At 43.7% G+C, this 27,415-nt stretch overlaps 2 protein-coding genes and 1 long non-coding RNA gene across 7 annotated transcripts in view; all 3 read left to right on the top strand.

Moving 5' to 3' along the window:
- The first annotated feature begins 404 nt into the window (after positions 1-404).
- On the top strand, positions 405-1,759 carry LOC121539966. Of its 3 annotated transcripts, none has more exons than XR_005995438.1 (5): positions 405-498; positions 611-750; positions 876-955; positions 1,093-1,233; positions 1,435-1,759. It is a non-coding gene; the product is annotated as an uncharacterized LOC121539966 (long non-coding RNA). The 3 variants fall into 3 exon arrangements; XR_005995437.1 differs by having other exon boundaries at positions 876-959; XR_005995439.1 differs by lacking the exon at positions 876-955.
- Positions 1,760-1,929: 170 nt separating this feature from the next.
- On the top strand, positions 1,930-22,093 carry LOC121540580 (E3 ubiquitin-protein ligase RFWD3). Of its 2 annotated transcripts, none has more exons than XM_041849563.1 (13): positions 1,930-2,123; positions 10,312-10,614; positions 10,740-10,981; positions 11,078-11,136; positions 11,260-11,469; positions 11,838-11,929; positions 13,186-13,300; positions 13,383-13,608; positions 13,849-13,999; positions 15,050-15,226; positions 17,942-18,156; positions 19,216-19,433; positions 19,880-22,093. In XM_041849563.1, exons 2-13 carry the CDS (start codon positions 10,322-10,324, stop codon positions 20,021-20,023), a joined length of 2,142 nt encoding a protein of 713 aa, XP_041705497.1. In that variant the 5' UTR covers positions 1,930-2,123; positions 10,312-10,321; the 3' UTR covers positions 20,024-22,093. The 2 variants fall into 2 exon arrangements, with proteins under 2 accessions (XP_041705497.1, XP_041705498.1); XM_041849564.1 differs by lacking the exon at positions 1,930-2,123 and adding an exon at positions 9,768-9,797.
- Positions 22,094-22,710: 617 nt separating this feature from the next.
- The window catches only part of LOC121540579 (Golgi apparatus protein 1), a 28,314-nt gene continuing 23,609 nt past the window's right edge, over positions 22,711-27,415 (top strand). Inside the window, exon 1 of one of the 2 annotated variants that reach the window (XM_041849561.2) lies at positions 22,711-23,143. In XM_041849561.2, coding sequence (XP_041705495.1) covers positions 22,820-23,143 — 324 coding nt within the window. In that variant the 5' untranslated portion in view covers positions 22,711-22,819. The remainder of the gene's footprint in view (positions 23,144-27,415) is intronic. The other variant, XM_041849562.2, reaches the window with a different exon arrangement.

Genomic DNA, 27,415 nt, shown 5'->3' with positions numbered 1-27,415 from the left:
TGTTGAATAAGGTCTCTGTCGCAACCAGTACAGACACCTTCAACATGAAATGTTGGCGGACATGAAAGGGTTCCGCCAGCGCGGTGGAAAGCGACATCAAAAGCTGGTTAATAAAGTCGCACCTCTGATGGTCACACCCCTGCCACAGGTAAATGTCACTGGGTACACGTCAGGTACAATTTGGCTAAATTCGACAGAGGAACGTTGGATGCTATTCATGCATCTTATGATCCACCTATTAAAACTTCTACCCACCAATACTATACAGTATGCTCTGGTGTTTCCTCTTCACTAAAATAATGGGTACACTGTATCTGTTCCCTGTGCCTTGCTCACCAACGTTCACAGAACAAGTATATCCTAATCACATTGAGCTACTCTGACATGACTAGCTAATCCCTCTCTCACTGTAGATTACACCAGTCTGAGGAGAAGTTTAAAGTGCATGGGTGCATCAACAGCAGCAAGTTCCTAGTACATACCGGGTACTGAGTGAAGGTATGAGGTTTAATGCATTCCTCTACACATCCATGTGTGTTTGGCACTACAAAGTGATAGGTGAAGTACTCCATCTCAATGTAATTGTTGTTCATCTGTTCTGTGTGGTCAGCTACGAGGTTTGGAGCTGGTGAAAACAGAGACTTCGTTGAAGAAGACTAAGGACAGGAAGAGCAGCTCCTTACGCTACAGCTCCCCTCAGCAGCTTGAGAGTATCAACCACCGCTACAACAAAGCCTGTGAGATGTACAGGTCAGTTTTCCATTACACTTATAACACACTCAGATATTGTAAATGAATGTAAAATCACAGAAAACACATGAGATTTATTATGTTGAAATGGTATTTGTTAGTCTAATTGTAGGCCCTCATTGCAGTTTTGGCATTGTCCTGTGGGAGATTGCAACCCGCAAGATTCCCTTCGGAGGTGTATGTCAACTCCATTAGTAGAAAGGCTGTGGGTAATAAACACTAACAGCAATGCCAATGATACATCTGTAAATAGCATGGTTGGGTTTTCACTCTCTCTATAAGCATATGGTCATATTTAGACATCTGTCATTCCATTTCTGTTTTCTCTTGTCTTCTGATCAGACTGCTTACCAGAAGAGGTGTATCAGAGGGTGAGTAAAGACAAATATACTGAACCTCTTCCTGAAGACTGCCCAAAACAGTTGGGAGAACTGATCAACACCTGTCGCTCCTATTACAGCTTCCACAGGCCAACGGCAGGAGGTAATACCTTCAACACACACAACTAATAGGCCTAGACGTTGTGATATACTGTAGGCCTACATACAATTATTTCACCTGTTCCATATTGATTCCTATTTGTCCTCTGTTATCCTTGTTTCTTATTTCCATTCTGATCATCATCATTAAGAGGTGTTATCATACCCAGGACAGATTGAGTAATCAAGTTTGTCTGTTCCACAGTGTTGGTGGACAAGCTCCGCAAAGTGGTGGAGTAGTTAGAGGAGGACTAACAAACAAAGAGTTTCATCTCCAGAGTTCTCAGATACATGGCTGGAGAAGAGGAAAACCAAGAACAGTTATCAGCTCCAGGTTAAAGACAGACCAACTGACTGCCTCAAATTCATCATGGGATGAACAACACCCACACCCACAGACGTTTGATCAAGTGCATGTGATATAATTTTAGCCTAGTACATTTTCACAACATTAGTCAGGAACAACTTTGATTGAAACTGTGAAATGATTTGCAATTGATTTTACCAACCATTAAACCACCACCATCAAATGTTTGCTACTATGGTACAAAGCTTTGAAAATAAAATATATAATAATAAAGCCATTTTTTGGTGAGTGACAATTTACAGTTTTCAGGCCAGTATTCATTAGCATAATATTTAGTAGTCTGGCTCCGCACCAATGGTGGTGTTGAAACATTATGGGGCGGGCTATTGAAGACTGGCGGGGATATTCGAGCCTTCCAAATGACGGTGGGGATAGCAACGAAACTAGGAATGCGAACGGATTATTTTCTACATCAAATGTTATGCTTTTTAAATTAAAAGTAATGTAGTTGAGCCATTTAGATGTCATGGTAACCCACGAAGTTTGACACTGGCAAGGATCGTTTTGGTAAAACGCGAATTTTCAAGGTAAGAAGAGGCGAGCTGCTACAATGCCAAGCTATTGCCAGCAGCAGCAGACTTTTATCTGAGGGGAGCTAGCTAGCATTATAACTAGCTAGCTTACTAGCAAGGAGGCTATTTCCAAATAGAGTAGCCACTAGCAATATATGAAAACTCTGCTATTTCATTGATCACATTCGAGACTGTCATTAAATAATCACATCGGTAGTGTACCGTAACTAGCTAGCTAACGGTAATTGTGATGTTTACTGTTTCAAGTAACTAACGTTAGCTAGCTAACTAGTTAGCAGAGCGGCCTTCGGTTTCTGTCTTTCAATGTACCGTTTTCCGAATCCTGTTTTGCTCTGCCTGTAGTAGTAGCAGCTGACTAACTAACTAACTAGCTAACTAGCTCTCATTGTTACCAAGCTAGCTGGCTACCTGTGAACTGTGCCAATTGTCGCCTAACATTTACTTTACATAGCTAGCTGGCTAATGTGTTCTCATTTACATAATAACTGGTCTTATCACTAACGTTAGATTGTCCATCCAATTTAGCTTGCTTGTGTTAACCATTTTTCAAGTAATGTGTGGCAATTTAGTTAACTAGTTAGCATTGCATGCAAGTTACAGTGCCTTCACACCCCTTGACTTTTTCCAAGTTTTGTTGAAGTGGGATTAAAATGGATTTAATTGTCATTATTTGTAAACGATCTACACAAAATACTCTGTCAAAGTGGGAGATTATTATTATATATTTTATTTTTATGTATGGAAAATAAAACTCTTGATTAGATAAGTATTCAACCCCCTGAGTCAATACACATTAGAATCACCTTTGGCAGCGATTACAACTGTGATTCTTTCTTGGTAACTTTGCACACCTGGATTGTACAATATTTGCCCATTTATTATTTAAACAATTCATCAAGCTCTGTCAAGTTGGTTGTTAATTATTGCTAAAATCAGCAATTTTCAAGTCCTGCCATAGATTTTCAAGCCGATTTGAAGTCAAAACTGTAACTAGGCCACTCAGGAACATTCAATGTTGTCTTGGTAAGCAACTCCACTCCAGTGTATATTTGGCCTTGTGTTTTAGGTTATTGTCCAGCTGAAAGGTGAATTGGTCTCCCAGTGTCTGGTGGAAAGAGGTCTGAACCAAGTTTTCCTCTAGGATTTTGCCTGTGCTTAGCTCTATTCAGTTTATTTTTATGCTAAACTCCGTAGTCCTTTGCCGATGACTAACCTGATGCAGCTACCACCATGCTTGAAAATATGAAGAGTGATACTCAGTGATGTGTTGTGTTGGATTTTCCCAAACATAACGCTTCGTATTTCTTAGCCAAATTTTTTGCAGTATTACTTTAGTCCCGTATTGCAAACAGGATGCATGTTTTGGAATATTTGTATTCTGTACAGGCTTCCTTCTTTTCACTCTGTCAATTAGGTTAGTATTTACATTTACATTTACATCATTTAGCAGACACTCTTATCCAGAGCAATTTATGATAGCCAGTGGGACAACCACTTTAAAAAAAAAAAAAAAAAAGTATGTAGCTTTGACTGGGCTGAGCGGGAACTGTGCTTCCGTAGAGGTAGGGGAGCTAGCAGGCCAGAGGTGGATGAATGTAGTGCCCTCGTTTGGGTGTAGGGTCTGATCAGAGCCTGAAGGTAAGGAGGTGCCGTTCCCCTCACAGCTCCGTAGGCAAGCACCATGGTCTTGTAGTAGATGCGAGCCTCAACTGGAAGCCAGTGGAGTGTGCGGAGGAGCGGGGTGACATGAGAGAACTTGGGAAGGTTGAACACCAGACAGGCTGCATCGTTCTGGATAAGTTGTAGGGGTTTAATGGCACAGGCAGGGAGCCCAGCCAACAGCGAGTTGCAGTCATCCAGACAGGAGATTACAAGTGCCTGGATTAGGACCTGTGCCGCTTTCTGTGTAAGGTAGGGTCGTACTCTGCGAATGTTGTAGAGCATGAACCTGCAGGATCAGGTCACCGCTTTGATGTTAGCGGAGAACGACAGGGTGTTGTCCAGGGTCACGCCAAGGTTCTTTGCACTCTGGGAGGAGGACACAATGGAGTTGTCAACCGTGATGGGGAGAACATGGAGCGGGCAGTCATTCCCCGGGAGGAAGAGCAGCTCCGTCTTGCCGAGGTTCAGCTTGAGGTGGTGATCCGACATCCACACTGATATGTCTGCCAGACATGCAGAGATGCGATTCGCCACCTGGTTATCAGAAGGGGGAAAGTATTTTGGAGTAATCCTTGTGGCGGGCCGAGCGCATGCACACTGACTTCGGTCGCCAGCTGTACAGTGTTTCCAACGACACATGGTGCGGCTGGCTTCCGGGTTAAGCGAGCAGTGTGTCAAGAAGCAGTGCGGCTTGGTGGGGACGCATGGCTCTCGACCTTTGCCTCTCCCAAGTCCGTACGGGAGTTGCAGCGATGGGACAAGACTGTAACTACCAATTGGAAATCACGAAATTGGGGAGAAAAAGTACCCAAAAAAAGTATTGTGGAGTAACTACAATGTTGTTGATCCACCCTCTTATCTCCTGTCACAGCCATTAAACTGTAACTGTTTTAAACTCACCTCATGGTGAAATCCCTGAGTTTCGTTCCTCTCCGGCAACTGAGTTAGGAGGGGCGCCTGTATCTTTGTAGATGGCGAAGTAGTGCAGTCCTGTTTCTGTCGTGTGTCTGTAAATAGCCTGTAAATACCCTGTTTTTTTGTATTTTTCGTACATATTTCCCTATCAGACTTTTCATCCTTCTACAAAATATACTTTCCTGCAACCCGCCTCACTCAATGTGGAACGGATTCTATTATTGACTTACCTTTATCTAGAATCTCCAGTTGAAACTAGCTAGCCAGCTAACTAGCTACTTGCTATTAGCCACAGCTAGCGGTGTTTCACCCAGAACATTGGATTTTTTTCCCGGGATTAATTTTAATCACTGGACATTGATCACCGGATATTCGGCCAGTCTGCACAGCGCGTTATCGACCCAGAACATATCAGTTTTTCCGCCGGAATCACTGAATCACTGGACCTTTAACTCCGGATTCATCGCTACCAGCTGGCTACAACAAAACGGACGCTGTGGTCTGGCTAATCATCCTGAGCTAGGCCCATCTCCCGGCTATCTACCTCTCTGTCAACCGGACGGGACCACCTAGTGTTGACACGGAGCCCCGCCGATCCTACACGACTGGTCTGCCGACGAAATCGTCTGATGTGGTTACGACGTTAACCACGAAGATTCCATCCATCTGCTAGCCCTGGCCCGCTAGCACACGCTATCCGTGGCCTCTTACTCACTAAACTGAACTAGCTACTGAACTAGCTACTTGCTATTAGCCACAGCTAGCGGTGTTTCACCCAGAACATTGGAATTTTTTCCGCGGGATTAATTTTAATCACTGGACATTGATCACCGGATATTCGGCCAGTCTGCACAGCACGTTATCGACCCAGAACATATCAGTTTTTCCGCCGGAATCACTGGACCTTTAACTCCGGATTCATCGCTACCAGCTGGCTACAACAAAACGGACGCTGTGGTCTGGCTAATCATCCTGAGCTAGGCCCATCTCCCGGCTATCTACCTCTCTGTCAACCGGACGGGACCACCTAGTGTTGACACGGAGCCCCGCCGATCCTACACGACTGGTCTGCCGACGAAATCGTCTGATGTGGTTACGACGTTAACCACGAAGATTCCATCCATCTGCTAGCCCTGGCCCGCTAGCACACGCTAGCCGTGGCCTCTTACTCACTAGTGCTTCACCACCGGACCTTATGATAACTCAGCTATACAGCTGATATCTGCTGGACTGTTCCTTTTACGGTACTACATCCTGTTTATGTTTAGCCTCAGCCCAAACATGGTTAGTTTATTGTTGTTTCGGTTATTTCTAATTGTACTATATCACTGTAGACCCCCCAGCCTAGCTAAACCTGCCTTAGATAGCTCCTTTGCCCCTCCCCCTATACACGCGGAGACCGACTCAATTGATGCCTCCAGCGATGCTATCTCTTTCATTGTTACCCAACGCTTAGGTTTACCTCCACTACTCATATCCTTCCATATCCTTGTCTGTACATAATGCCCTGAATCTTTTCTATAACACCCGGAAATCTGCCCCCTTTATTCAATGTACCCAACGCACTAGAAGACCAGTTCTTAAAGCCTTTAGCCGTATCCTTATTCTAGTCCTCCTCTGTTCCTCTGGTGATGTAGAGGCTAACCCAGGCCCTGCAGCCCTCAGTATCACTCCTACTCCCCAGGCGCTATCATTTGATGACTTCTGTAATCGCAAAAGTCTTGGTTTCTTGCACATAAATATCAGAAGTCTACTTCCTAAGTTTGAGTTATTCACTGCGTTAGCACACTCTGCCAACCCTGATGTTCTAGCAGTGTCTGAATCCTGGCTCAGGAAGGCCACCAAAAATTCTGAAATTTCCATCCCCAACTATAACATTTTCCGTCTAGATAGAACTGCCAAAGGGGGTGGAGTTGCAATCTACTGTAGAGATAGCCTGCAGAGCTCCATCATACTATCCAGGTCTGTGCCCAAACAGTTTGAGCTTCTACTTCTAAAAATCCACCTTTCCAGAAATAAGTCTCTCACTGTTGCCGCTTGCTACAGACCCCCTCAGCCCCCAGCTGTGCCCTGGACACCATATGTGAATTGATTGCCCCCATTTATCCTCAGAGTTTGTACTGCTTGGTGACCTAAATTGGGATATGCTTAATACCCCCAGCCATCCTACAATCCAAGCTAGATGCCCTCAACCTCACGCAAATTATCAACGAACCTACCAGGTACAACCCTAAATCCGTAAACATGGGTACCCTCATAGATATCATCCTGACTAACATACCCTCTAAATACACCTCAGCTGTCTTCAACCAGGATCTCAGCGATCACTGCCTTATTGCCTGCGTCCGAACTGGGTCCGCGGTCAAACGACCACCCCTCATCACTGTCAAACGCTCCCTAAAACACTTTAGCGAGGAGGCCTTCCTAATTGACCTGGCCCAGGTATCCTGGATGGATATAGATCTCATTCCGTCAGTAGAGGATGCCTGGTTGTTCCTTAAAAGTAATTTCCTCTCAATCTTAAATAAACATGCCCCATTCAAAAAATACAGAACTAAGAACCGATATAGCCCCTGGTTCTCCTCAGACTTGACTGCCCTTGACCAGCACAAAAACATCCTGTGGCGTACAGCATTAGCATCAAATAGCCCCCCGCGATATGCAACTTTTCAGGGAAGTTAGGAACCAATATACACAAGCAGTCAGGAAAGCAAAGGCTAACTTTTTCAAACAGAAATGTGCATCCTGTAGCACTAACTCCAAAAAGTTTTGGGACACTGTAAAGTCCATGGAGAATAAGAGCACTTCCTCCCAGCTGCCCACTGCACTGAGGCTAGGAAACACTATCACCACCGATAAATCTACAATAATCGAGAATTTCAACAAGCATTTTGCTACAGCTGGCCATGCTTTCCATCTGGCTACCACTAACCCGGCCACCAACTCTGCACCCTCTGCTGCAACTTGCCCATGCCCCCCGCTTCTCCTTCACACAAATTCAGACAGCTGATGTTTTGAAAGCGCTGCAAAATCTGGACCCCTACAAATCAGCTGGGCTAGACAATCTGGACCCTTTCTTTCTAAAACTAGCCGCGAAATTGTCGCAACCCCTATTACTAGTCTGTTCAACCTCTCTTTCATAACGTCTGAGATCCCCAGAGATTGGAAAGCTGCCGCGGTCATCCCCCTCTTCAAAGGGGGTGACACTCTAGATCCAAACTGCTACAGACCTATATCCATCCTGCCCTGCCTTTCGAAAGTATTTGAAAGCCAAGTTAACAAACAGATCATCGACCATTTCCGAATACCACCGTACCTTCTCCGCTATGCAATCCGGTTTCCGAGCTGGTCACGGGTGCACTTCAGCCACGCTCAAGGTCCTAAACGATATTATAACCGCGATTGATAATAGACAGTACTGTGCAGCCGTCTTCATCGACCTGGCCAAGGCTTTCGACTCTGTCAACCACCGCATTCTTATTGGCAGACTAAATAGCCTTGGTTTCTCAAATGACTGCCTCGCCTGGTTCACCAACTACTTCTCAGATAGAGTTCAGTGTGTCAAATCGGAGGGCCTGTTGTCTGGACCTATGGCAGTCTCTATGGGGGGTGCCACAGGGTTCAATTCTTGGGCCGACACTTTTCTCCGTGTATATCAATGATGCCGCTCTTGCTGCTGGTGACTCTCAGATCCACCTCTACGCAGACGACACCATTTTGTATACATCTGGCCCTTCATTGGACACTGTGTTAACAAACCTCCAAACGAGCTTCAATGCCATACAACAATCCTTCAGTAGCCTTCAACTGCTCTTAAACACTAGTAAAACTAAATGCATGCTTTTCAATCGAACGCTGCTAGCACCCGCCCACCCGACTAGAATCACCACTCTCGACGGGTCTGACCTAGAGTATGTGGACAACTACAAATATCTAGGTGTCTGGTTAGACTGTAAACTCAACTTCCAGACTCACATAAAGAATCTCCAATCCAAAGTTAAATCTAGAATCGGCTTCCTATTTCGCAACAAAGCCTCCTTCACTCATGCTGCCAAACATGCCCTCGTAAAACTGACTATCCTACCGATCCTTGACTTCGACGATGTCATTTACAAAATAGCTTCCAACACTCTACTCAGCAAATTGGATGTAGTCTATCACAGTGCCATCCGTTTTGTCTCCAAAGCCCCATACACTACCCACCACTGTGACCTGTACGCTCTTGTTGGCTGGTCCTCACTACATGTTCGTCGTCAAACCCACTGGCTCCAGGCCATCTATAAATCACTGCTAGGCAAATCCCCGCCTTATCTTAGCTCATTGGTCACCATAGCAGCACCCACCCGTAGTCTGCGCTCCAGCAGGTATATCTCACTGGTCATTCCCAAAGCCAACACCTCCTTTGGCCGCCATTCCTTCCAGTTCTCTGCTGCCAATGACTGGAACGAATTGCAAAAATCTCTGAAGCTGGAGACTCTTATCTCCCTCAATAACTTTAAGCATCAGTTGTCAGAGCACCTTACCGATCACTGCACCTGTACACAGCCCATCTGAAATTAGCCCACCCAACTACCTCATCCCTATATTGTTATTTATTTTGCTCTTTTGCACCCCAGTATCTCTATTTGCACATAATCTCTTGCACATCTAGCATTCCAGTGTTAATACTATTGTAATTATTCTGCACTATAGCCTATTTATTGCCTTACCTCCATAACTTGCTACATTTGCACACACTGTATATATATTTTCTGTTGTATTTCTGACTTTATGTTTTTTTTACCCCATATGTAACTCTGTGTTGTTTTTATTGCACTACTTTGCTTTATCTTGGCCAGGTCGCAGTTGTAAATGAGAACCTGTTCTCAACTGGCTTACCTGGTTAAATAAAGGTGAAATAAAAATAAAAAAATAAAAAATTGGGTGTATTGATACACCATCCAAGGTGTAATTAATAACTTGTTCAGAGATGGTTAATGTCTGCTTTTTCTTTTAACCATCTACCAATAGGTGCCCTTCTTTGCGAACTATTGGATCGTCTTTGTGGTTGAATCTGTGCTTGAAATTCACTGCTCGATTGAGGGACACAGAGTGAGTCTATGCAATTTATTATGTGACTTGTTAAGCACATTTTTACCCCAGAACCTATTTAGACTTGCCATAACAAAAGGGTTGAATACTTAGTGACTCGACATTTCAGCTTTTCATTTTTTATGAATTTCTAAAAACATAATTCCACTTTGCCATATTATGGGTTATTGTGCATAGATCAGTGACATAATCTCAATTGAATCAATTTTAAATTCAGGCTGTAACACAACAAAATGTCGAAAAAGTCAATGGTTGTGAATATCTTCTGAAGGCACTGTACATAACCAGATTTTTGTTGTCACCCTAGTTATGTGGCTCCATGCAGCATTGCATGCCCTACAGGGGTGTATTGTATTCATTACGCAGCTTCTGTTACAAAACGTTTCGTTTTTTGCAACGAAAACACGTTTTGCAACAGAAACCGTTTACTCCAAACGGAAAACCTTTTGCAACGAAAACAAGTTTCTATTAGACACATTCAGGATAATAATAACAATAGATATATTTTATATAGTGCTTTTCAAATGGAGGCGATGGAGGTGGACTTGCAGCTGGGGGGCCCCAGTAGGGAACCAGAACCAGATGCTATGGCAGGCCAGGTAGATCTCCCTATCATCATTCCTGACTCTGGCAGCGAAACTGAGGTAGAGGACGAGGCAGACGCGGCTCCCCTTGACCCACCACGGCTCCCGACCACCTGGGCGTTCAGTCAGAACAGAGTCAGAGTGGAGGGTCAAGTTGGGCCCAGGATCAGAATGGAGGGTCATATTGGGCCCAGGGTCACTACAGCAGCAGCCCTGAGGCAGCGGAGAGCCAGGTAGAGATGGTTGGACTGGAGTCACTCACTCTAAATTGTACCGGAGACATTGTCATATACTTCATTGAGTCCCTATTTCACCCACAACTCGTTGATTGTACCTGTATTGTCTGTGTATTATAAAGGCCAGGCGTCAGGGAGCTGTACCCCACCCAGACCTCTGCTAGCCGCTTCCTAGATTTCCTGCTGCGAGTCCCTACAGCCAACCAGGCCGAGCCTGACTCTGGCAATACCACAGAGGTGAGCGAGTCAGAGGATGAGGCAGAGCCAGTAGACTCTCACAACCCTGGCGAACTTGCCTTTCCCTCCAGCCCTCGTCTGAACCCTCCCGTTGCAGCCATGCCACTGCAAGGCCTAAATCCTTCAGGTAAACCAACCTCGAGCTCAAGTCTGATCCACGCTTTGCCATTTTACACTGTCACCTATGAAGAGTTAAATCTAACCATGTCTATCCTGTGTATAGATTCTAATGCAACCACAGAGGCTGCGAGGACAGAGTCTGGAAATCAAGTGAATCCTGAGGTAAGACCACATTCTTTGCCAGTGATAGGCCTAGAATCTTGGAGGGGAATAATATTTCCATGATTAGCTAGCTAGTGCAGTTTCTGTAGTACCATTGGCATGCTCTCTCGGTCCCCTTTCTAGAGTGTTACAGCCCCAGTGGCCACCAGTGGTGCAGCTCTTCGGTCGTCCCAAGGGGATGAGGGGGACGGGGAGACCTGCTCTATCTGCTTTGAGCCCTGGACCACGTCAGGGGAGCACCGCCTGGCCACCCTGCGCTGCGGACATCTCTTCGGCTACACCTGCATCGACCGCTGGGTGAAGGGCCAGGGCCAGGGAGCCAAGTGTCCCCAGGTCAGTGTCTGTCTGTCAGCCTCGGCATGTCTGCGGGCAGAGGAGTGGAGTTGCTCAGGATGGTCTGTACTCAGTATTTGCAGTCACTCCTTAGTGACAAAAAGAGGTCCTGGTTCCACTGTAATGACTGGTACCAAATTGACTCTGTGCTGGAGATGGAATTTCCTCAAGCACTCAAAAATCATTTGAAACAAAATAAATGCCCTCTGAATTACTTAAATCTGAGAAAATACTGCCACAAAATGAGTAAAATACAGTTGCATTGACTTACCATGCAGACAATGATGTAATTTATTGATAAGAAAACATTCCCTCAGATTATGTCTGGTCCTTATAATGACCGTTTACTGCTCTGTGAATATCTGCAGTGCAACAAGAAGGCCAAGCGCTCTGATATCGTCCTCCTGTACGCACGCAAGCTGAGGGCTTTGGACAACACAGAGCAGGAGAATATGAAGAGGTAAGGTAGCTGAGCTCCTCTCTAGTTTATTTTCTGACTTGCTGATATTGCCATTGATTTGACCTTATTCACAGCTGTGTGTAGGGAGCGGTTCAGAGAGTGATGCACACTTTTCCACAATGCATTGGAAGAGGTGGGCTGCGAGGGATAGGGCCTAGTTCTCTTGAAGTAGCCAAACAACAAAACTAGGCTACTTAATTGGGAAGATGCCGAATAGCAAAGCTTCTGTGGTGGTGTTCAAATGTAGGCTAAGTAGTTTTTGTTCTCCTTAAAATGATCACGGGTATTGCATTGTAGGCTAAACTGAAGTCTTATTTAGTTTATTTTTTTATACATTGTTTCTTGTTCTCTTGGCATTTGTCAGAGCTTTTAAACTAAATACTAAACCATCTTTTGATTTCTGAATGTGTCAGCACCGGGGACTCGGGATGTGTCTGCGTTGTTGATGTTAGTCAGGCCTTTTGATTTGAACATATGGATTGTTTTAGTTTTGTAGGCTACCTATTTAATTTATGGATCAAGCCTTAGCAGTCATTCTGATCTCATTGCCAATGATCAGTGCTTTACATTTGACCTTTTAGTCATTTAGCAGATGCTCTTATACAGAGCGACTTACAGTTAGTGAGTGCATACATTTTCATACTTTTTTCATACTTTAGTTTATTAGGTTGCTGTCCAGCGGTTCTGAATTTGCGATGCACCCGACTGTCCATGGTTTCTATGCAATAGCCTTTTGATTTGAACATTTGAGAAGTTTTGGTGTGTGTACTAGGCTATTTGATTTAATTTATATATGTTACAGCACTTTGGTTTCACTAATAAATATGTTGAAATGGAACCACATTATCTGTTTCTGTCTTCAGTCCTTTTTAAATAGGATAGATGGGCTATATGGGCTACTTATAGGTCTAATGTGATAGTCTGCCTATAACCAGCCTGAGTAGGCCTAGAACTCCTTTCCTATTCTATTCAGAGTTTAGAGAAATTAATGAAATTGCAATTGAGCTATTATCAGGCTGGTTAATGCGATGCATGTCTGTTGAATTGGGAAAAATCCACCCTCGCTCGGCCCCGCCCCACCTACTCAACCAGTCAGGAGCCTCTACTGCGTTGTGGCCGTGGCGTACTGCATACTTTTTACTAAATGGTACGTGCTAAATAGTATACGACGGTGAGTATGCAGTTGAAGTATGTAGTACGCTGGTATGGGTATTTGGACATGGCTAGTGAGTCTGAAGGTGTTGTTATATGTGCAGGTCATTGGAGCAGGAGCAGTCAATGCGGAGGAGGGCTGAACTAGAGTCAGCCCAGTGCCGACTACAACTGCAGGTGATGACAGATGAATGTGGGAAACTACGCAAGCAGATACAGGTACTTTGTTCCTTTTGATGTTCTCATTGATTTAGCTGTCTCCCCCCCCCCCAGTTGGATCACTCTCTACCTTCTCTCCCAGGAGCTGAAGATGCTGATGGCCCAGACTGGCTGTGGGCCCTCTAAGAACTCAGGGGCCTCTCTCTCCGGGCTCTCACAGAGACAGGACAGCACCCAGGGCGGCCACTACGTCTTCTCCAAGGCCGTGCTGGTGTCTCAGGCGGGGGGCTGCAGGGTGCTGGCCTACTGTGAACCACTCAGCTGCCTGCTGGCCTCCCATCCCTCCCCACACACCACCCTGGTGCCCGGTAAGACCTTTGATAAGCGTTGATATGCTTTCAGTACGGAATAGCTGTGTGAATTTTAGTTTTTTTGCACAGATTGCATAGATGTGAAAATATCAGAAGGCATATTTTCAACCATCTGTGAAATATTTTCTACCTCACAATAAGTATTTCTGTGTTTTCTAAGACATGAAAGACATTTCTTGGAATCATTTCTCTCCCTGTGTCTGTCTCTCTCTTCCTCTCTCTGTGTCTACCTGCCAGGCTACGGGGTGAAGAAGGTGAGTACGGTGAATCTGAAGGCATGCCAGTACGTTCCCATCCATGCCAAACAGATCAGAGGCCTGGCGTTCAACAGACAAGCTGACAGCCTCCTACTCTCTGCTGCCCTGGACAACACCATCAAACTCACCAGGTAACCACAAGAGACACATAGTCAGTCAGTGTCCAAGCAGATAGAGATTTATCAGGACAGTGTGTTTCAGAGTGGTGTTGACTTAATAGCCCCAGGCTCTGATGGAGAACAACATTGCACTTGCTAAGGTAGAACATTCTTTGATTGCAAGAATCAGTCAGACCTAGATTGAAAACAAAACCCTGATGGTTAAAAGGACAGTATTTTCCAACCTAAATCAAATATTACATTTACATTTACGTCATTTAGCAGACGCTCTTATCCAGAGCGACTTACAAATTGGTGCATTCACCTTATAGCCAGTGGGATAACCACTTTACAATTATTATTATTTTTTTTTTTTTTTGGGGGTGTGGTAAGGGGGGGTTAGAAGGATTACTTTATCCTATCCCAGGTGTTCCTTAAAGAGGTGGGGTTTCAAATGTCTCCGGAAGGTGGTGAGTGACTCCGCTGTCCTGGCGTCGTGAGGGAGCTTGTTCCACCATTGGGGTGCCAAAGCAGCGAACAGTTTTGACTGGGCTGAGCGGGAACTGTGCTTCAGCAGAGGTAGGGGGGCCAGCAGGCCAGAGGTGGATGAACGCAATGCCCTCGTTTGGGTGTAGGGACTGATCAGAGCCTGAAGGTACGGAGGTGCCGTTCCCCTCACAGCTCCGTAGGCAAGCACCATGGTCTTGTAGCAGATGCGAGCTTCAACTGGAAGCCAGTGGAGTGTGCGGAGGAGCGGGGTGACGTGAGAGAACTTGGGAAGGTTGAACACCAGACGGGCTGCGACATTCTGGATGAGTTGTAGGGGTTTAATGGCACAGGCAGGGAGCCCAGCCAACAGCGAGTTGCAGTAATCCAGACGGGAGATGACAAGTGCCTGGATTAGGACCTGTGCCGCTTCCTGTGTAAGGCAGGGTCGTACACAAGCCTAAATACATTCAGGAGTAAAAATGTGCTTAAAAAATCACAAGTTGCATGAACTCACTCTGTGTGCAATAATAGTGTTGAACATGATTTTTGATTGACTACCTCAAATATGACAACTGTACCATTTCTCTCCTGCAGTCTAATGACCAACACAGTGGTGCAGACGTACAACACGGGTAAACCAGTGTGGAGCTGCTGCTGGTGCCTGGACAACAACAACTACGTGTACGCTGGTCTCAGTAACGGCTCTGTGCTGGTGTATGACACCAGAGACACCAGCACACACATCCAGGAGCTGCAGCCACTACGCACTAGGTAAGTCCGATAGCCAGACCAGGGGTCATAGGTCAGCTAGTCTATATTCTCAACCACAGTTTGCACCACTACACCTATCTATATATCCTACAGTGCCTTCAGAAAGTGTTCACACCCCTTTACTTTTTCACATTTTGTTGTGTTACAGCCTGAATTGTTTTAATTGATTACATTTAGATTTTTTGTCACTAGCCTATTTTGAATTTTTTACAAATTAATAAAAAATGAAAAGCTGAAATGTCTTGAGTCTAAGTATTCAACCCCTTTGTTATGACAAGCCTAAATACATTTGCTTAAAAAATCACAAGTTGCATGAACTCACTCTGTGTGCAATAATAGTGTTGAACATGATTTTTTATTGACTACCTCATATCTGTACCCCACACATACAATTATCTGTAAGGTCCCTCAGTCAAGCAGTGAATTTCAAACACAGATTCAGCCACAAAGACGGGAGGTTTTCCAATGGGAGGCACCTATTGGTAGAAAAGCAGACATTGAATATCCCTTTTTGAGCATAGCGAAGTTATTCATTACACTTTGGGTGAATGGACCAATTTGTAAGTCGCTCTGGATAAGAGCGTCTGCTAAATGACGTAAATGTGCCCTTGAGCAAGGCACTTAACCCTAATTGCTCCTGTAAGTCGCTCTGGATAAGAGCGTCTGCTAAATGACTAAAATGTAAATGTAAATATGGTGTATCAATACACCAAGTCACTACAAAGATACAGGCATCTTTCCTAACTCCGTTGCCGGCGAGGAAGGAAACCACTTAGCGATTTCACCATGAGGCCAACAGTTACAGAGTTTAACCTCTACGGGATTGGTGTCCTGTATACGGGACGGTTGAGCTAACGTGCGCTATTGTGATTAGCATGACTGTTGTAAGTAACATCAAACTTTCCAGGACATAGATGTATTTTATATGGGCAGAAAGCTTAAATTCTTGTATGTATTACCATATCATTTTTGTATGTTCTCTATAGTTATGTACTTCAAAATATATCAATTGACAAAATAGTCCAGTATTGCAATGCTTAACTGGATCAATCTGAAACTTTGCACAAACTGCTGCCATCTTGTGGGCAAAATCAAAAGTGCACATAAACTGCAAGATTATATTTTTTCACATTTGCATTTTAGTCATTTAGCAGATGCTCTTATCCAGAGCGACTTACAGTTAGTGAGTGCATACATTTTCATACTGGTCCCCCGTGGGAATCGAACCCACAACCCTGGCGTTGCAAGCGCCATGCTCTACCAACTGAGCTACACGGGACTCATTTTGTGGCCTTTCTCTTATAATATAAATAATATAATATGCCATTTAGCAGACGCTTTTATCCAAAGCGACTTCCAGTCATGTGTGCATAAATTTTTACGTATGGTCTCTTGCATTTCAAAGATGATGGAACAAAAAAAATAATAGAAAATGCATGTTTTTTGTTTGTATTATCTTTTACCAGATCTAATGTGTTATATTCTCCTACATTAATTTCACATTTCCACAAACGTCGAAGTGTTTCCTTTCAAATGGTAGAATATGCATATCCTTGCTTCAGGTCCTGAGCTACAGGCAGTTAGATTTGGGGATGTCATTTTAGGTGAAAATTGAAAAAAAGGGTCCGATCCTTAAGAGGTTAATGGCTGTGATAGGAGGAAACTGAGGATGGATCAACAACACTGTAGTTACTCCACAATACTAACCTAATTGACAGAGTGAAAAGAAAGGAGCCTGTACAGAATTCCAAAATATGCATTCTGTTTGCAACAAGGCACTAAAGTAATACTGCAATTCACTCTTTGTCCTGAATACAAAGTGTTATGTTTGAAGCAAATCCAATACAACACATTACTGAGTACCACTCTCCATATTTTCAAGCATAGTGGTGGCTACATCATGTTATGGGTATGCTTACCTAGAGCGTAGTGGCTGCAGCTCCTTGACGTGTGTGCTGGTGTAATCGTTAAAAACTGGAGTTTTTCAGGATAAAAAGCTGAGCACAGATCCTACAGAAAAACCTGGTTCAGTCTGCTTTCCACCAGACACCGAGAGATGAATTCACCTTTCAACAGGACAATAACCTAAAACACAAGGCCAAATCTAAGATGGAGTTGCTTATCAAAAAGACAGTGAATGTTCCTGAGTGGTCGGGTTAGTTTTGACTTAAATCTACTTGAAAATGTATGTCTAGCAATGATCAGCAACCAACAATTCAGGTGTGCAAAGCTCTGAGACTTACCCAGAAAGACTAACAGTTGTAATCGCTGCAAAGGGTATGAATACTTATGTAAATTAGGTTTCTGTATTTCATTTTCAATACATTTGAAAATAAAATCTAAAAACATGTTTTCACTTTATGGGGTATTGTGTGTAGATGGGTGAGAGAAAAACAACTATTTTAATCAATTTTGAATTCAGGCTGTAACACAACAGAATGTGGAATAAGTCAAGGTTTATGAGTACTTTCTGAAGGCACTTTCTAGGGCCCTGTTTTTTTCCTTCCTGACCACAGGATCTGACCAGGAGAAGTTACATTTGGTATTTTATTTTCAGCAGTTGGGTTTTGCTACTCATTCTCAAAGATTGTTAAATGTAATATTCATGTACACGGTGTGTGAAATGTCATTCACATGGTGTAATATATTACGTAATACATATACAGCGTGTGATTAAAACCACAAGGCCAAACCATGACCTCTGGCTCCTCCCAGGTGTCCCGTGGCCTCTCTGTCCTACGTGCCTCGCGCCTCCTCCAGCTCGTTCCCGTGCGGCGGCCTCATCTCAGGCTCTCTGGAGGGGGGCTGCTTCTGGGAGCAGGTGGACGGCACCACTTACAGACCCCACATTTTACCCCTGGAGACAGGAGGCTGTACAGACATCCAGGTGGAGCCAGAGAGCAGACACTGTCTGGTCACCTACAGACCAGGTGAGACACTATGATGGACAATGAAGCGCTGTCTGTAGTAAAGAGGAGCTAAAGTGTGTGTCTGCCATCATTACATTTTACTGGTGGCAAAGGGTTGTGTTCAGCTCTTCTCTACTCAGAGCTAATCGAACACCGAAGTGCTAGCTGAATCACTGTGTGTGTGGCTAGATTTCCATCCAATTGGCGACAGATTTTCATGCAAATATTCAAATATATGCATAAAAACAATATGCACATTTTCCCACCAGAGAGATTTTTGTTGTGCGTGATGAAGTAGTGCACACAACTCTTGCGGTTAAATTCCCATGTACCAAATAAAAAATACAATTTAAATGGGTTTCCATTGCATTTTCAACTCTACTGTTGGTTTTATCACAAAATAAATACAGTGCGGATATAGCCTACTACATGATGAGATTATTATAGACAAAAGAGCGAGATTATTTTTATTTGTCAAACGGCAGCCATCATGATCATGTCACCAGAATAAGACCCTCAATATTTATTGGGAAGGAGCATCAAGCTCATCACCGTGCACTTTCACCACCCTGTGAAGTTCATCATAACTTATTTAATCTGTAGCCTAATAAACTGCATGCTTTCCCGAGTCGTAGTGGGAGGACCACCCACCATTTCTCGCATAATTAATTTTACAGACACAAAAAGATCCCACCCTGTCTGCATTTATAAAATTGTACTGAAACTTCCTGTTTCCATCACAGCTGTCGTGAGTTTTTTTTTTTTTTTAATACGGTATGACTTTACATAACTGTGGATAGAAATGTGTGTTTAAAAATAACATGTATAATCTTTTGTCTGTTACAATTCTGCTTGATACTGCTGCCAGAGTCTTTGTTGGATCTAGGAAATCTGCCCACTGTCACACTAGTCCTGGCTTCTGTCCACTGGCTGCAGGATTGATTCTAATATCTCTAAGCAGGTGTTTTTAGCTGGGCATGAACAAAAGCCTGAATTCCCCAGTAGCTCTCCAGGACCAGGGTCGGTGTTGACCACTAGCTCCTGTATTTAGACTGACAGTCTCTGTGTGTTTGGCCCCAGGGCGCTCCAACCCGTCTCTGCGTTGTGTTCTGATGGAGCTGAACAGGACTTTCCAGCAGGATACGGCCCAGGAGCCCTCGTGTTCCTGCTACCCTGTCCAGACCTTCAGCGCCGGCTCCTCCTGCAAAGTGCTCACCAAGAACGCTGTGTTCAGAAGCCCGGCCGGGGAGGGCTCCACACTGGTCTGTGCCGGGGACGAGTCCACCAACTCCACCATGGTGAGCCACTGGCTATGTTGCGTGCGTGCGTGCGTGTGTGTGTGTGTGTGTGTGTATACGCACGTATACAGTGGTGAGCATTGATTGGCAATGATACAATTATGTGTGTGTCACTTGTGTACAGAATGGTGGCCATTGGCAATGATGAAATTGCTTTGTGAACATCTGTATGCAGCACTGAAAACAGGGTCAAGGAAATCATGGTCCACTGTGGAGACAGGGAGCACATTCTGTCAGTCATTACAGATGGAGCCCTAAACTTTCCTCCTGCTGAGATTAGGGAAGAATCAATGGTTCAACTGTTTTGTGGTTGAAATAACTCCATAATACTGAGAGGCATATGACTCTGATTTGAGGCAGTTTTGGAGATAGTTTGAATTATATGAAACAGCATCAAGATCTTCACATTGATCTATTGATTCTAATCATGTAATTTTACTTTTAAGGTGTGGGATGCAGGGAGTGGATCCCTGATTCAGAAGTTGCCTGCTGACCTCCCAGTGTTGGACATCTGCCCATTTGAGGTGAATCAGGGCAGTTACCTGGCCTCTCTCACTGAGAAGATGCTCAAAATCTACAAGTGGGAATGAGGAGAGATTATGGCGGAGAACATACACACCACCAGCATAGAGCATGTATGAGTAGGGCAGCTGCTGCACTGTATAAATGGCATCCATTTAAAACAGCCTTTTCTTAGACTACAGAGGAGCCTTTGTTGGGTTTGCATTGCAGTGGAGGGACTGGAGAGATGTCACACTGCTGCACTGTTATCAAGGAACTGATAACTGGAGTGCCTGTACACATACACCACTGTCCTAAATGTTTACATTTGAGAATCACTGAAAACATCCCATCAAAATGAACAGATATAATACAGCAAGACAGGGGTACCCTACCCACTCACCACTACCCAGCTTTTCCTTTGGATGTGAAGATGAATCTGTGTTTTTGTCAACCATGCTGCCAATGCTTGTTTTAATTTTGCAATGTTATGTTAAAACATTGGGCTATGTTCAGTTGGTGAACGTTGCAGATAGAAATTCCATGAATAGAGCCGATGTGAGTCCTTATTCTACATATCAGAGAGGCATGTTTGAGCTACATTGCCTGTTTCTAGCTGAACGTTCCAAAACGTTAAATCCTGCTGAACGTGCTGCTGGTCTCCTGGTTCACACAGGCAGCCCAATTGTGGGGCGCGTTCAGCAGGATTTAACTTTTTGGAATGTTCAGATAGCCTATTTCTATGTAGATCAAACATGCCTCTCTGCTATGTAGAATAAGGAATGCCATCGGTTCTATTCATGACATTTCTATCTGCAACGTTCGAGAACGTTTAGCAGCTGAACATGGCCCTGAACTTTTTTCCACTAATTGGTCTTTTGACCAATCACATGAGTTCTTTTCACGTCAGATCTTTTTCAGTGCTGATCTGATTGGTCAAAAGACAAATTAGTGAATAAAATATCAGAATTGGGCTGCCTGTATAAACGCAGCCTTTGAGATGGATCCATGGATAAAAATCAGGACATCTATAGCTAACAAGTGTTACATTTCCTGGAATTTGATTAGAGCAACTGATCAGCAGGCTTTATCAAAAATCGTTAAGAATATAAATACAATGATGGTTTGCTTATTTTAGTTCCAGAGGAAATTGTATATACATGTATATTTGATACCAAATGTTTGTGTACAATTTCAAATGTAATAAAATATAAATAATTGGTTATTGTTCATCCTGATGTAGGTTTGGGCGGTATCCAGATTGTCATAACTTTATACCGACCTTGTGCCATACCAGGATATTCAGTAATACCGGCACGGAACACAAGGGGAGCTGTAATCCAAAGGTTAGCAATGCTAACAAGTACATGTAAAATACCATAGAAAATGCTAACGATCGCATTGGGAACATTTAGTGCAGTTTCTGACAAATTATACAAGTAACTCACACATGCTACACAGTTTGCTGCACGCACAAAACAAATATTAGTCAGCAAGGTTCTTGATCCATGAGGGGATTATCTGCTGTTGTCAAGCTAATGCTTGATTTTGGAAGAAGCTAACCCCTTAGCTAGATAACGAACTAGCTACTGAATTAGTAAACCAAATGCACAACTCCAGAGCATTTAGCACATTTTAGACAGTTAACTTAATAGTTATAAGATATCTAGCTGGCAAACATTTTAGTTGTAAATTCCATACAGTAATTAGATCACCTGGTGCATGCTGCACAACAGTGAGTGACTCACAAGGCTCCGGTCTCTCGTCATTGTGTGCTTGTAAACAAACACCACATGATGTGACTGGGTACTATGTGTAAGCTTCATACTAATGTGACAGGTGAAATGAAGAACGCAATGTTCTTTATCTCCTAACTTATTGCACAAGTTAACTGCAGGTATGTACTTAAAAACTAGCTACAAATTCACATTTATTAAACTTTAAACAGTATTTATTTATTTTTTTACTGTTTCAATGGTATTGACGGTATTGAAAAACCCTCCAGTGGCTTTTTCCAAATACCCCGTTATATGGTATATACAGTATACCGCCCAAGCCTATCCTGATGTGATTCATACTGCAGATTGCTTGCTGCAAAAGGTTAGCTAGCTTGCTATTTTCATAAACCTTATTTTTTTCAATAAAAAACATTGTCTTCACCCATGAGCATTGTCTATAGCTATCTTCTAAAGATCACTAATCAATGATTTTGTATTTTCATAGATCAAATATCAGTATCATGGTTTATGTCAGGAACAAATGAGAGCAGACAACATTTAAATTGTTTTACATTTTAGTCATTTAGCAGACGCTCTTATCCAGAGCGACTTACAGTTAGTGCATACATTATTATTTTTTATTTTTTCATACCCCCTGTGGGAATCGAACCTACAACCCTGGCGTTGCAAACGCCACGCTCTATCAACTGAGCTACATCCCTAACTGAAACAAAAGTAGTAGATTTCCCCATTGAGATAGGGAATTTACACAGGCAGCCCATTTCTGATCTTTTTCACTAATTGGTCTGTTGACCAATCAGATCAGCTCTGAAAAAGAGCTGACGTGAAAAGATCTGATGTGATTGGTCAAAAGATCAATTAGTGGGAAAAATATCAGAATTGGGCTGCCTGTGTAAACGCAGCCGAATAGAGTCCCACACTATATTTAATTGTGTTTATTGCAAGTGAAAGGGTGATTGTGCTACAGAGAAACAGTAACGAGACGGACCATATCAATGTTTTCTCAATGAGATTTTCAGTCTAGAAAATGTAGCTCTATGACTTGAGGTTGCCAACAACGCACACGCCGACGTATGCACGGAAACGTCCCATCCCACTGTAGTCATAATTTGCAGCTAGCAATCCAAGCTAGTTAGTTATCCGAAGATGGCGGCTTGTAGACGTGTTCCTCTTCTGCTTTTGATGTCTATCCTTCTGCATGTGCATCCCATTCGAGGACAGAATCCTGTGAACAATGTAATCGTTAATCCTGTAGCTAGGGTTAATATCCAGGCTCAAAATCAAGGCGCAGCACCGGCTGCTGTAAATGGAGGTCCTCCAGTCGTCGCGGCCTCGCCACCTCGTAGGCGCACCAGCGGCTGGAAGCTGGCCGAAGAGGGGGCTTGTCGGGAGGACTTGACCAGGCTTTGTCCGAAACATTTCTGGAACAATAACCTGGCTGTACTTGAGTGCCTCCAGGATAGGAAAGAGGTATGGTGGAGTGAGCGATATTGTGTCCAGAGTTTGGGTGTGGGCTTTACCCAAACTATAACGTTATCGTTAGCTTGCCGATGCTAACTTTTAGCTAGCTGGCTACTTGGCTAACGACGTTAGCTAGCTCGCTGTTTGGGGTGTAAAAAGAGGATATAAAGAAAGTATGGTAATTTATTATTATTCAACTATATCATTTGAGAAAAGTACTGAAAATACTGATTTATTTCTTCACCAGCCTATATCACTTAACTTTAACTAATTAACTAGTCCGCTAGCTAATATGTAAAGATGTGCCAAGCTATGACCATTGCTGAATTAGCAATGACTAGTTTGATCCTCTAATGATATGTTGGGAATTATGTCAAACCCTGGTCTAACACATGTGTCCTTTTTACTGTCTATCAGAGCCAACATTTACAGCAATGTCCTGTTCAGAAGAAGAATAGGAGGATGTAGGAGGAGATTCAGTGACGGTTTTTAAGCTTCCAGCCAATGGTTATGGATAGGCTTGGAAAGGCAATATATACAGGAATCTGTGTTGAGGGACCACCTCTGCCTGGGGCCAGAAAGCTAGAGGTGAGACCGTCTATCCTAATCTGAACCAGTACCTGGTCTTGAGGAGACGATGAATATGACGAGTTCTTCTCTGACGCCCAGGATCCTTAAATTCAAAGTCCCATTAGTCAGCTCTGCAAACGTTATGTCAAAATACTTTCGGTACTCACCAAGATATGGAGTTTCCCAGAGCAACTATCGTCATTACTGCCGTTACGCACGTAAGCACGGTATGTACTTCCGAAAAAAGGGCTAAATAAAATCAATTATCGTTCGGGATACTGTACTGTTGCTGGATCAGCCGACCTGTGCGTGACAGTAATGAGGGAATTTATTTGAGGTGCCAAAGGTGGATTTGCCGCATGGACACTTTTTGGTCAAAAACAATGCTTTTTATTTAGATCTTTTTGGGAAGTAAGTACACGCCGTGCGTAACTGCTGTAATGGTGATAGTTGCTCTGCGAAACGCCATATTTTGGTGAGTACCGAACGTATTTTCACATAACCTTTGCAGAGCTGGCTAATGGGATTTGAATTGAGGTATCCTGGACATCAGAGGAGATCTCATCATCCCCTCAAGCCCAGGTACTGGTTCAGTCCTAATCAGGTGTTTGCAGAAGGCAGATTTGTATAAGCACCTGAGTCTCAAGGCAATGGCCCTGATAGCTCCAGGGGCTAGTACCTGCAGTGGTCTGGTGTGATGATTGTTAGTCATTCTGTAGACATTCTGTAGTCTAGAGTATCTATTCTATGTTAAGCCTTGATTTTTTTGGGGCAAGGAGCTTGTTGTCCTCTGTTTATGACAGGTAGTTTCTCTCATCTCAGTCCTCTTCATTGTGAAATGCTGATTATTGTTTTATTTATTTTCCACCAGATGTTGAAGCCTATTTCAGTGGCCTTTTCATTGAGGAGGCTGGAGAGTCATGTAGTCTTGGCTTAGCTCTCTTGGGTGTGGGTAGGTTTAGAGGCACACAGCATTTTGCCTGTCTCCAGGCTGCTGCTCTCACTGTCAGCCTCCCCTGTAGTTGTGGTTTTGTTTACGTGGTCCAGTCAGAGTAGGGAGGAGGCCATGGCAGTGTGGCTTTACTTTCAGGCCTCGTGGATTGACTCGTTTAGTTCTGAAAGTTCTGGTTTGGAATTGTTGAAAGGTCTTCAGCTTCAGAGCCCTGTACTACGAACACAGTTTGAGGAGTTGGCGAGGTAACGTTGGTCAACTCAGGATAACCGGTACCACGAAAGTGGCTCAACTTTTAGCCAGGAACATTTCTATAGCAACGAATCCTTCAGCACTAACCTGCTCCAGAGAAGGCTAGCTCGGGGCTCCATGATTATTCACTGTTGTATTGATGGGCCCCCGTGTAGCTCAGTTGGTAGAGCATGGCGCTTGCAACGCCAGGGTTGTGGGTTCGATTCCCACGGGGGGCCAGTATGAAAAATGTATGCACTCACTAACTGTAAGTCGCTCTGGGTAAGAGCGTCTGCTAAATGACTAAAATGTAAAAATTTAATGATATTATGAACACTGATTCTGTAGCAGTTGGCAAAGTCACTGCCTTTTTGTTTTGGCTTCCTACAAGCCTTTTGGGCTGGTGTTTAGAGAACATATGGTGCTGTCTCATTAGGATATAAAGGACCTGTCTCTAAGAAGCCAGTTAGACATTTTCTCTGCTTCTGTGCAGGGTGGTGTCTCCCTGTTGCAACTTGTAATAAACCGGATAGATTTTTGGTGAACTTTACCACACCTGCGCTTCTTTTTGTTCACCTGGAAATTCCTATTACAACCCATACAGCCATGTTTCATTAGTTTTTGGAAAAGAGTTGTTTGTATTGAAGAAGCCTATGGGATTAGTCAGACCGTGACAAACCAATGAGATGTAGACGCAATGACAAGTTCAGATTTGCTCCAGAAGCTGTCTGTCTGGTATTGACGAATCCATTAAATGAAGTCATAATGTCATGATGGCTGTGGAAATGGCTGACGTCTCATCTTGTGCAGTGTCGATTTCCCTGCCCTATAGAGGGAGAGCCTTTTTCACTCCGATATGCTTCAGACAAGACAAAGAGTCTTTGAGAGCTGACGTGATATTTATGGGTTTAACATTAACTTGCTTTCATGCAGTTTAGGAAATGAGTGTGGATATAAAGAGTGACATCTGGAGTGAGGGTCTCTATAGGGAGCAGTCTGAAGGGAGGTGACATTAATGCCCCCTCAGTGATGTACAGTGGGGGAAAAAAGTATTTAGTCAGCCACCAATTGTGCAAGTTCTCCCACTTAAAAAGATGAGAGGCCTGTAATGTTCATCATAGGTACATGTCAACTATGACAGACAAAATGAGATTTTTTTTCTCCAGAAAATCACATTGTAGGATTTTTTAAATGAATTTATTTGCAAATTATGGTGGAAAATAAGTATTTGGTCAATAACAAAAGTGTCTCAATACTTTGTTATATACCCTTTGTTGGCAATGACACAGGTCAAACGTTTTCTGTAAGTCTTCACAAGGTTTTCACACACTGTTGCTGGTATTTTGGCCCATTCCTCCATGCAGATCTCCTCTAGAGCAGTGCTGTTTTGGGGCTGTTGCTGGGCAACACGGACTTTCAACTCCCTCCAAAGATTTTCTATGGGGTTGAGATCTGGAGACTGGCTAGGCCACTCCAGGACCTTGAAATGCTTCTTACGAAGCCACTCCTTGGTTGCCCGGGCGGTGTGTTTGGGATCATTGTCATGCTGAAAGACCCAGCCACGTTTCATCTTCAATGCCCTTGCTGATGGAAGGAGGTTTTCACTCAAAATCTCACGATACATGGCCCCATTCATTCTTTCCTTTACACGGATCAGTCGTCCTGGTCCCTTTGCAGAAAAAAACCCCATGCTTCACAGTAGGTATGGTGTTCTTTGGATGCAACTCAGCATTCTTTGTCCTCCAAACACGACAAGTTAAGTTTTTACCAAAAAGTTCTATTTTGGTTTCATCTGACCATATGACATTCTCCCAATCCTCTTCTGGATCATCCAAATGCACTCTAGCAAACTTCAGACGGGCCTGGAAATGTACTGGCTTAAGCAGGGGGACACGTCTGGCACTGCAGGATTTGAGTCCCTGGCGGCGTAGTGTGTTACTGATGGTAGGCTTTGTTACTTTGGTCCCAGCTCTCTGCAGGTCATTCACTAGGTCCCCCCGTGTGGTTCTGGGATTTTTGCTCACCGTTCTTGTGATCATTTTGACCCCACGGGGTGAGATCTTGCGTGGAGCCCCAGATCGAGGGAGATTATCAGTGGTCTTGCATGTCTTCCATTTCCTAATAATTGCTCCCACAGTTGATTTCTTCAAACCAAGCTGCTTACCTATTGCAGATTCAGTCTTCCCAGCCTGGTGCAGGTCTACAATTTTGTTTCTGGTGTCCTTTGACAGCTCTTTGGTCTTGGCCATAATGGAGTTTGGAGTGTGACTGTTTGAGGTTGTGGACAGGTGTCTTTTATACTGATAACAAGTTCAAACAGGTGCCATTAATACAGGTAACGAGTGGAGGACAGAGGAGCCTCTTAAAGAGGAAGTTACAGGTCTGTGAAAGCCAGAAATCTTGCTTGTTTGTAGGTGACCAAATACTTATTTTCCACCATAATTTGCAAATAAATTCATTAAAAATCCTACAATGTGATTTTCTGGATTTTTTTTCTTCTCAATTTGTCTGTCATAGTTGACGTGTAC

This window comes from Coregonus clupeaformis, chromosome 26 (assembly GCF_020615455.1).
Source record: "Coregonus clupeaformis isolate EN_2021a chromosome 26, ASM2061545v1, whole genome shotgun sequence".
NCBI classification, from domain to species: Eukaryota; Metazoa; Chordata; class Actinopteri; order Salmoniformes; family Salmonidae; genus Coregonus; species Coregonus clupeaformis.
This window is presented reverse-complemented; position numbering and strand designations above follow the sequence as displayed.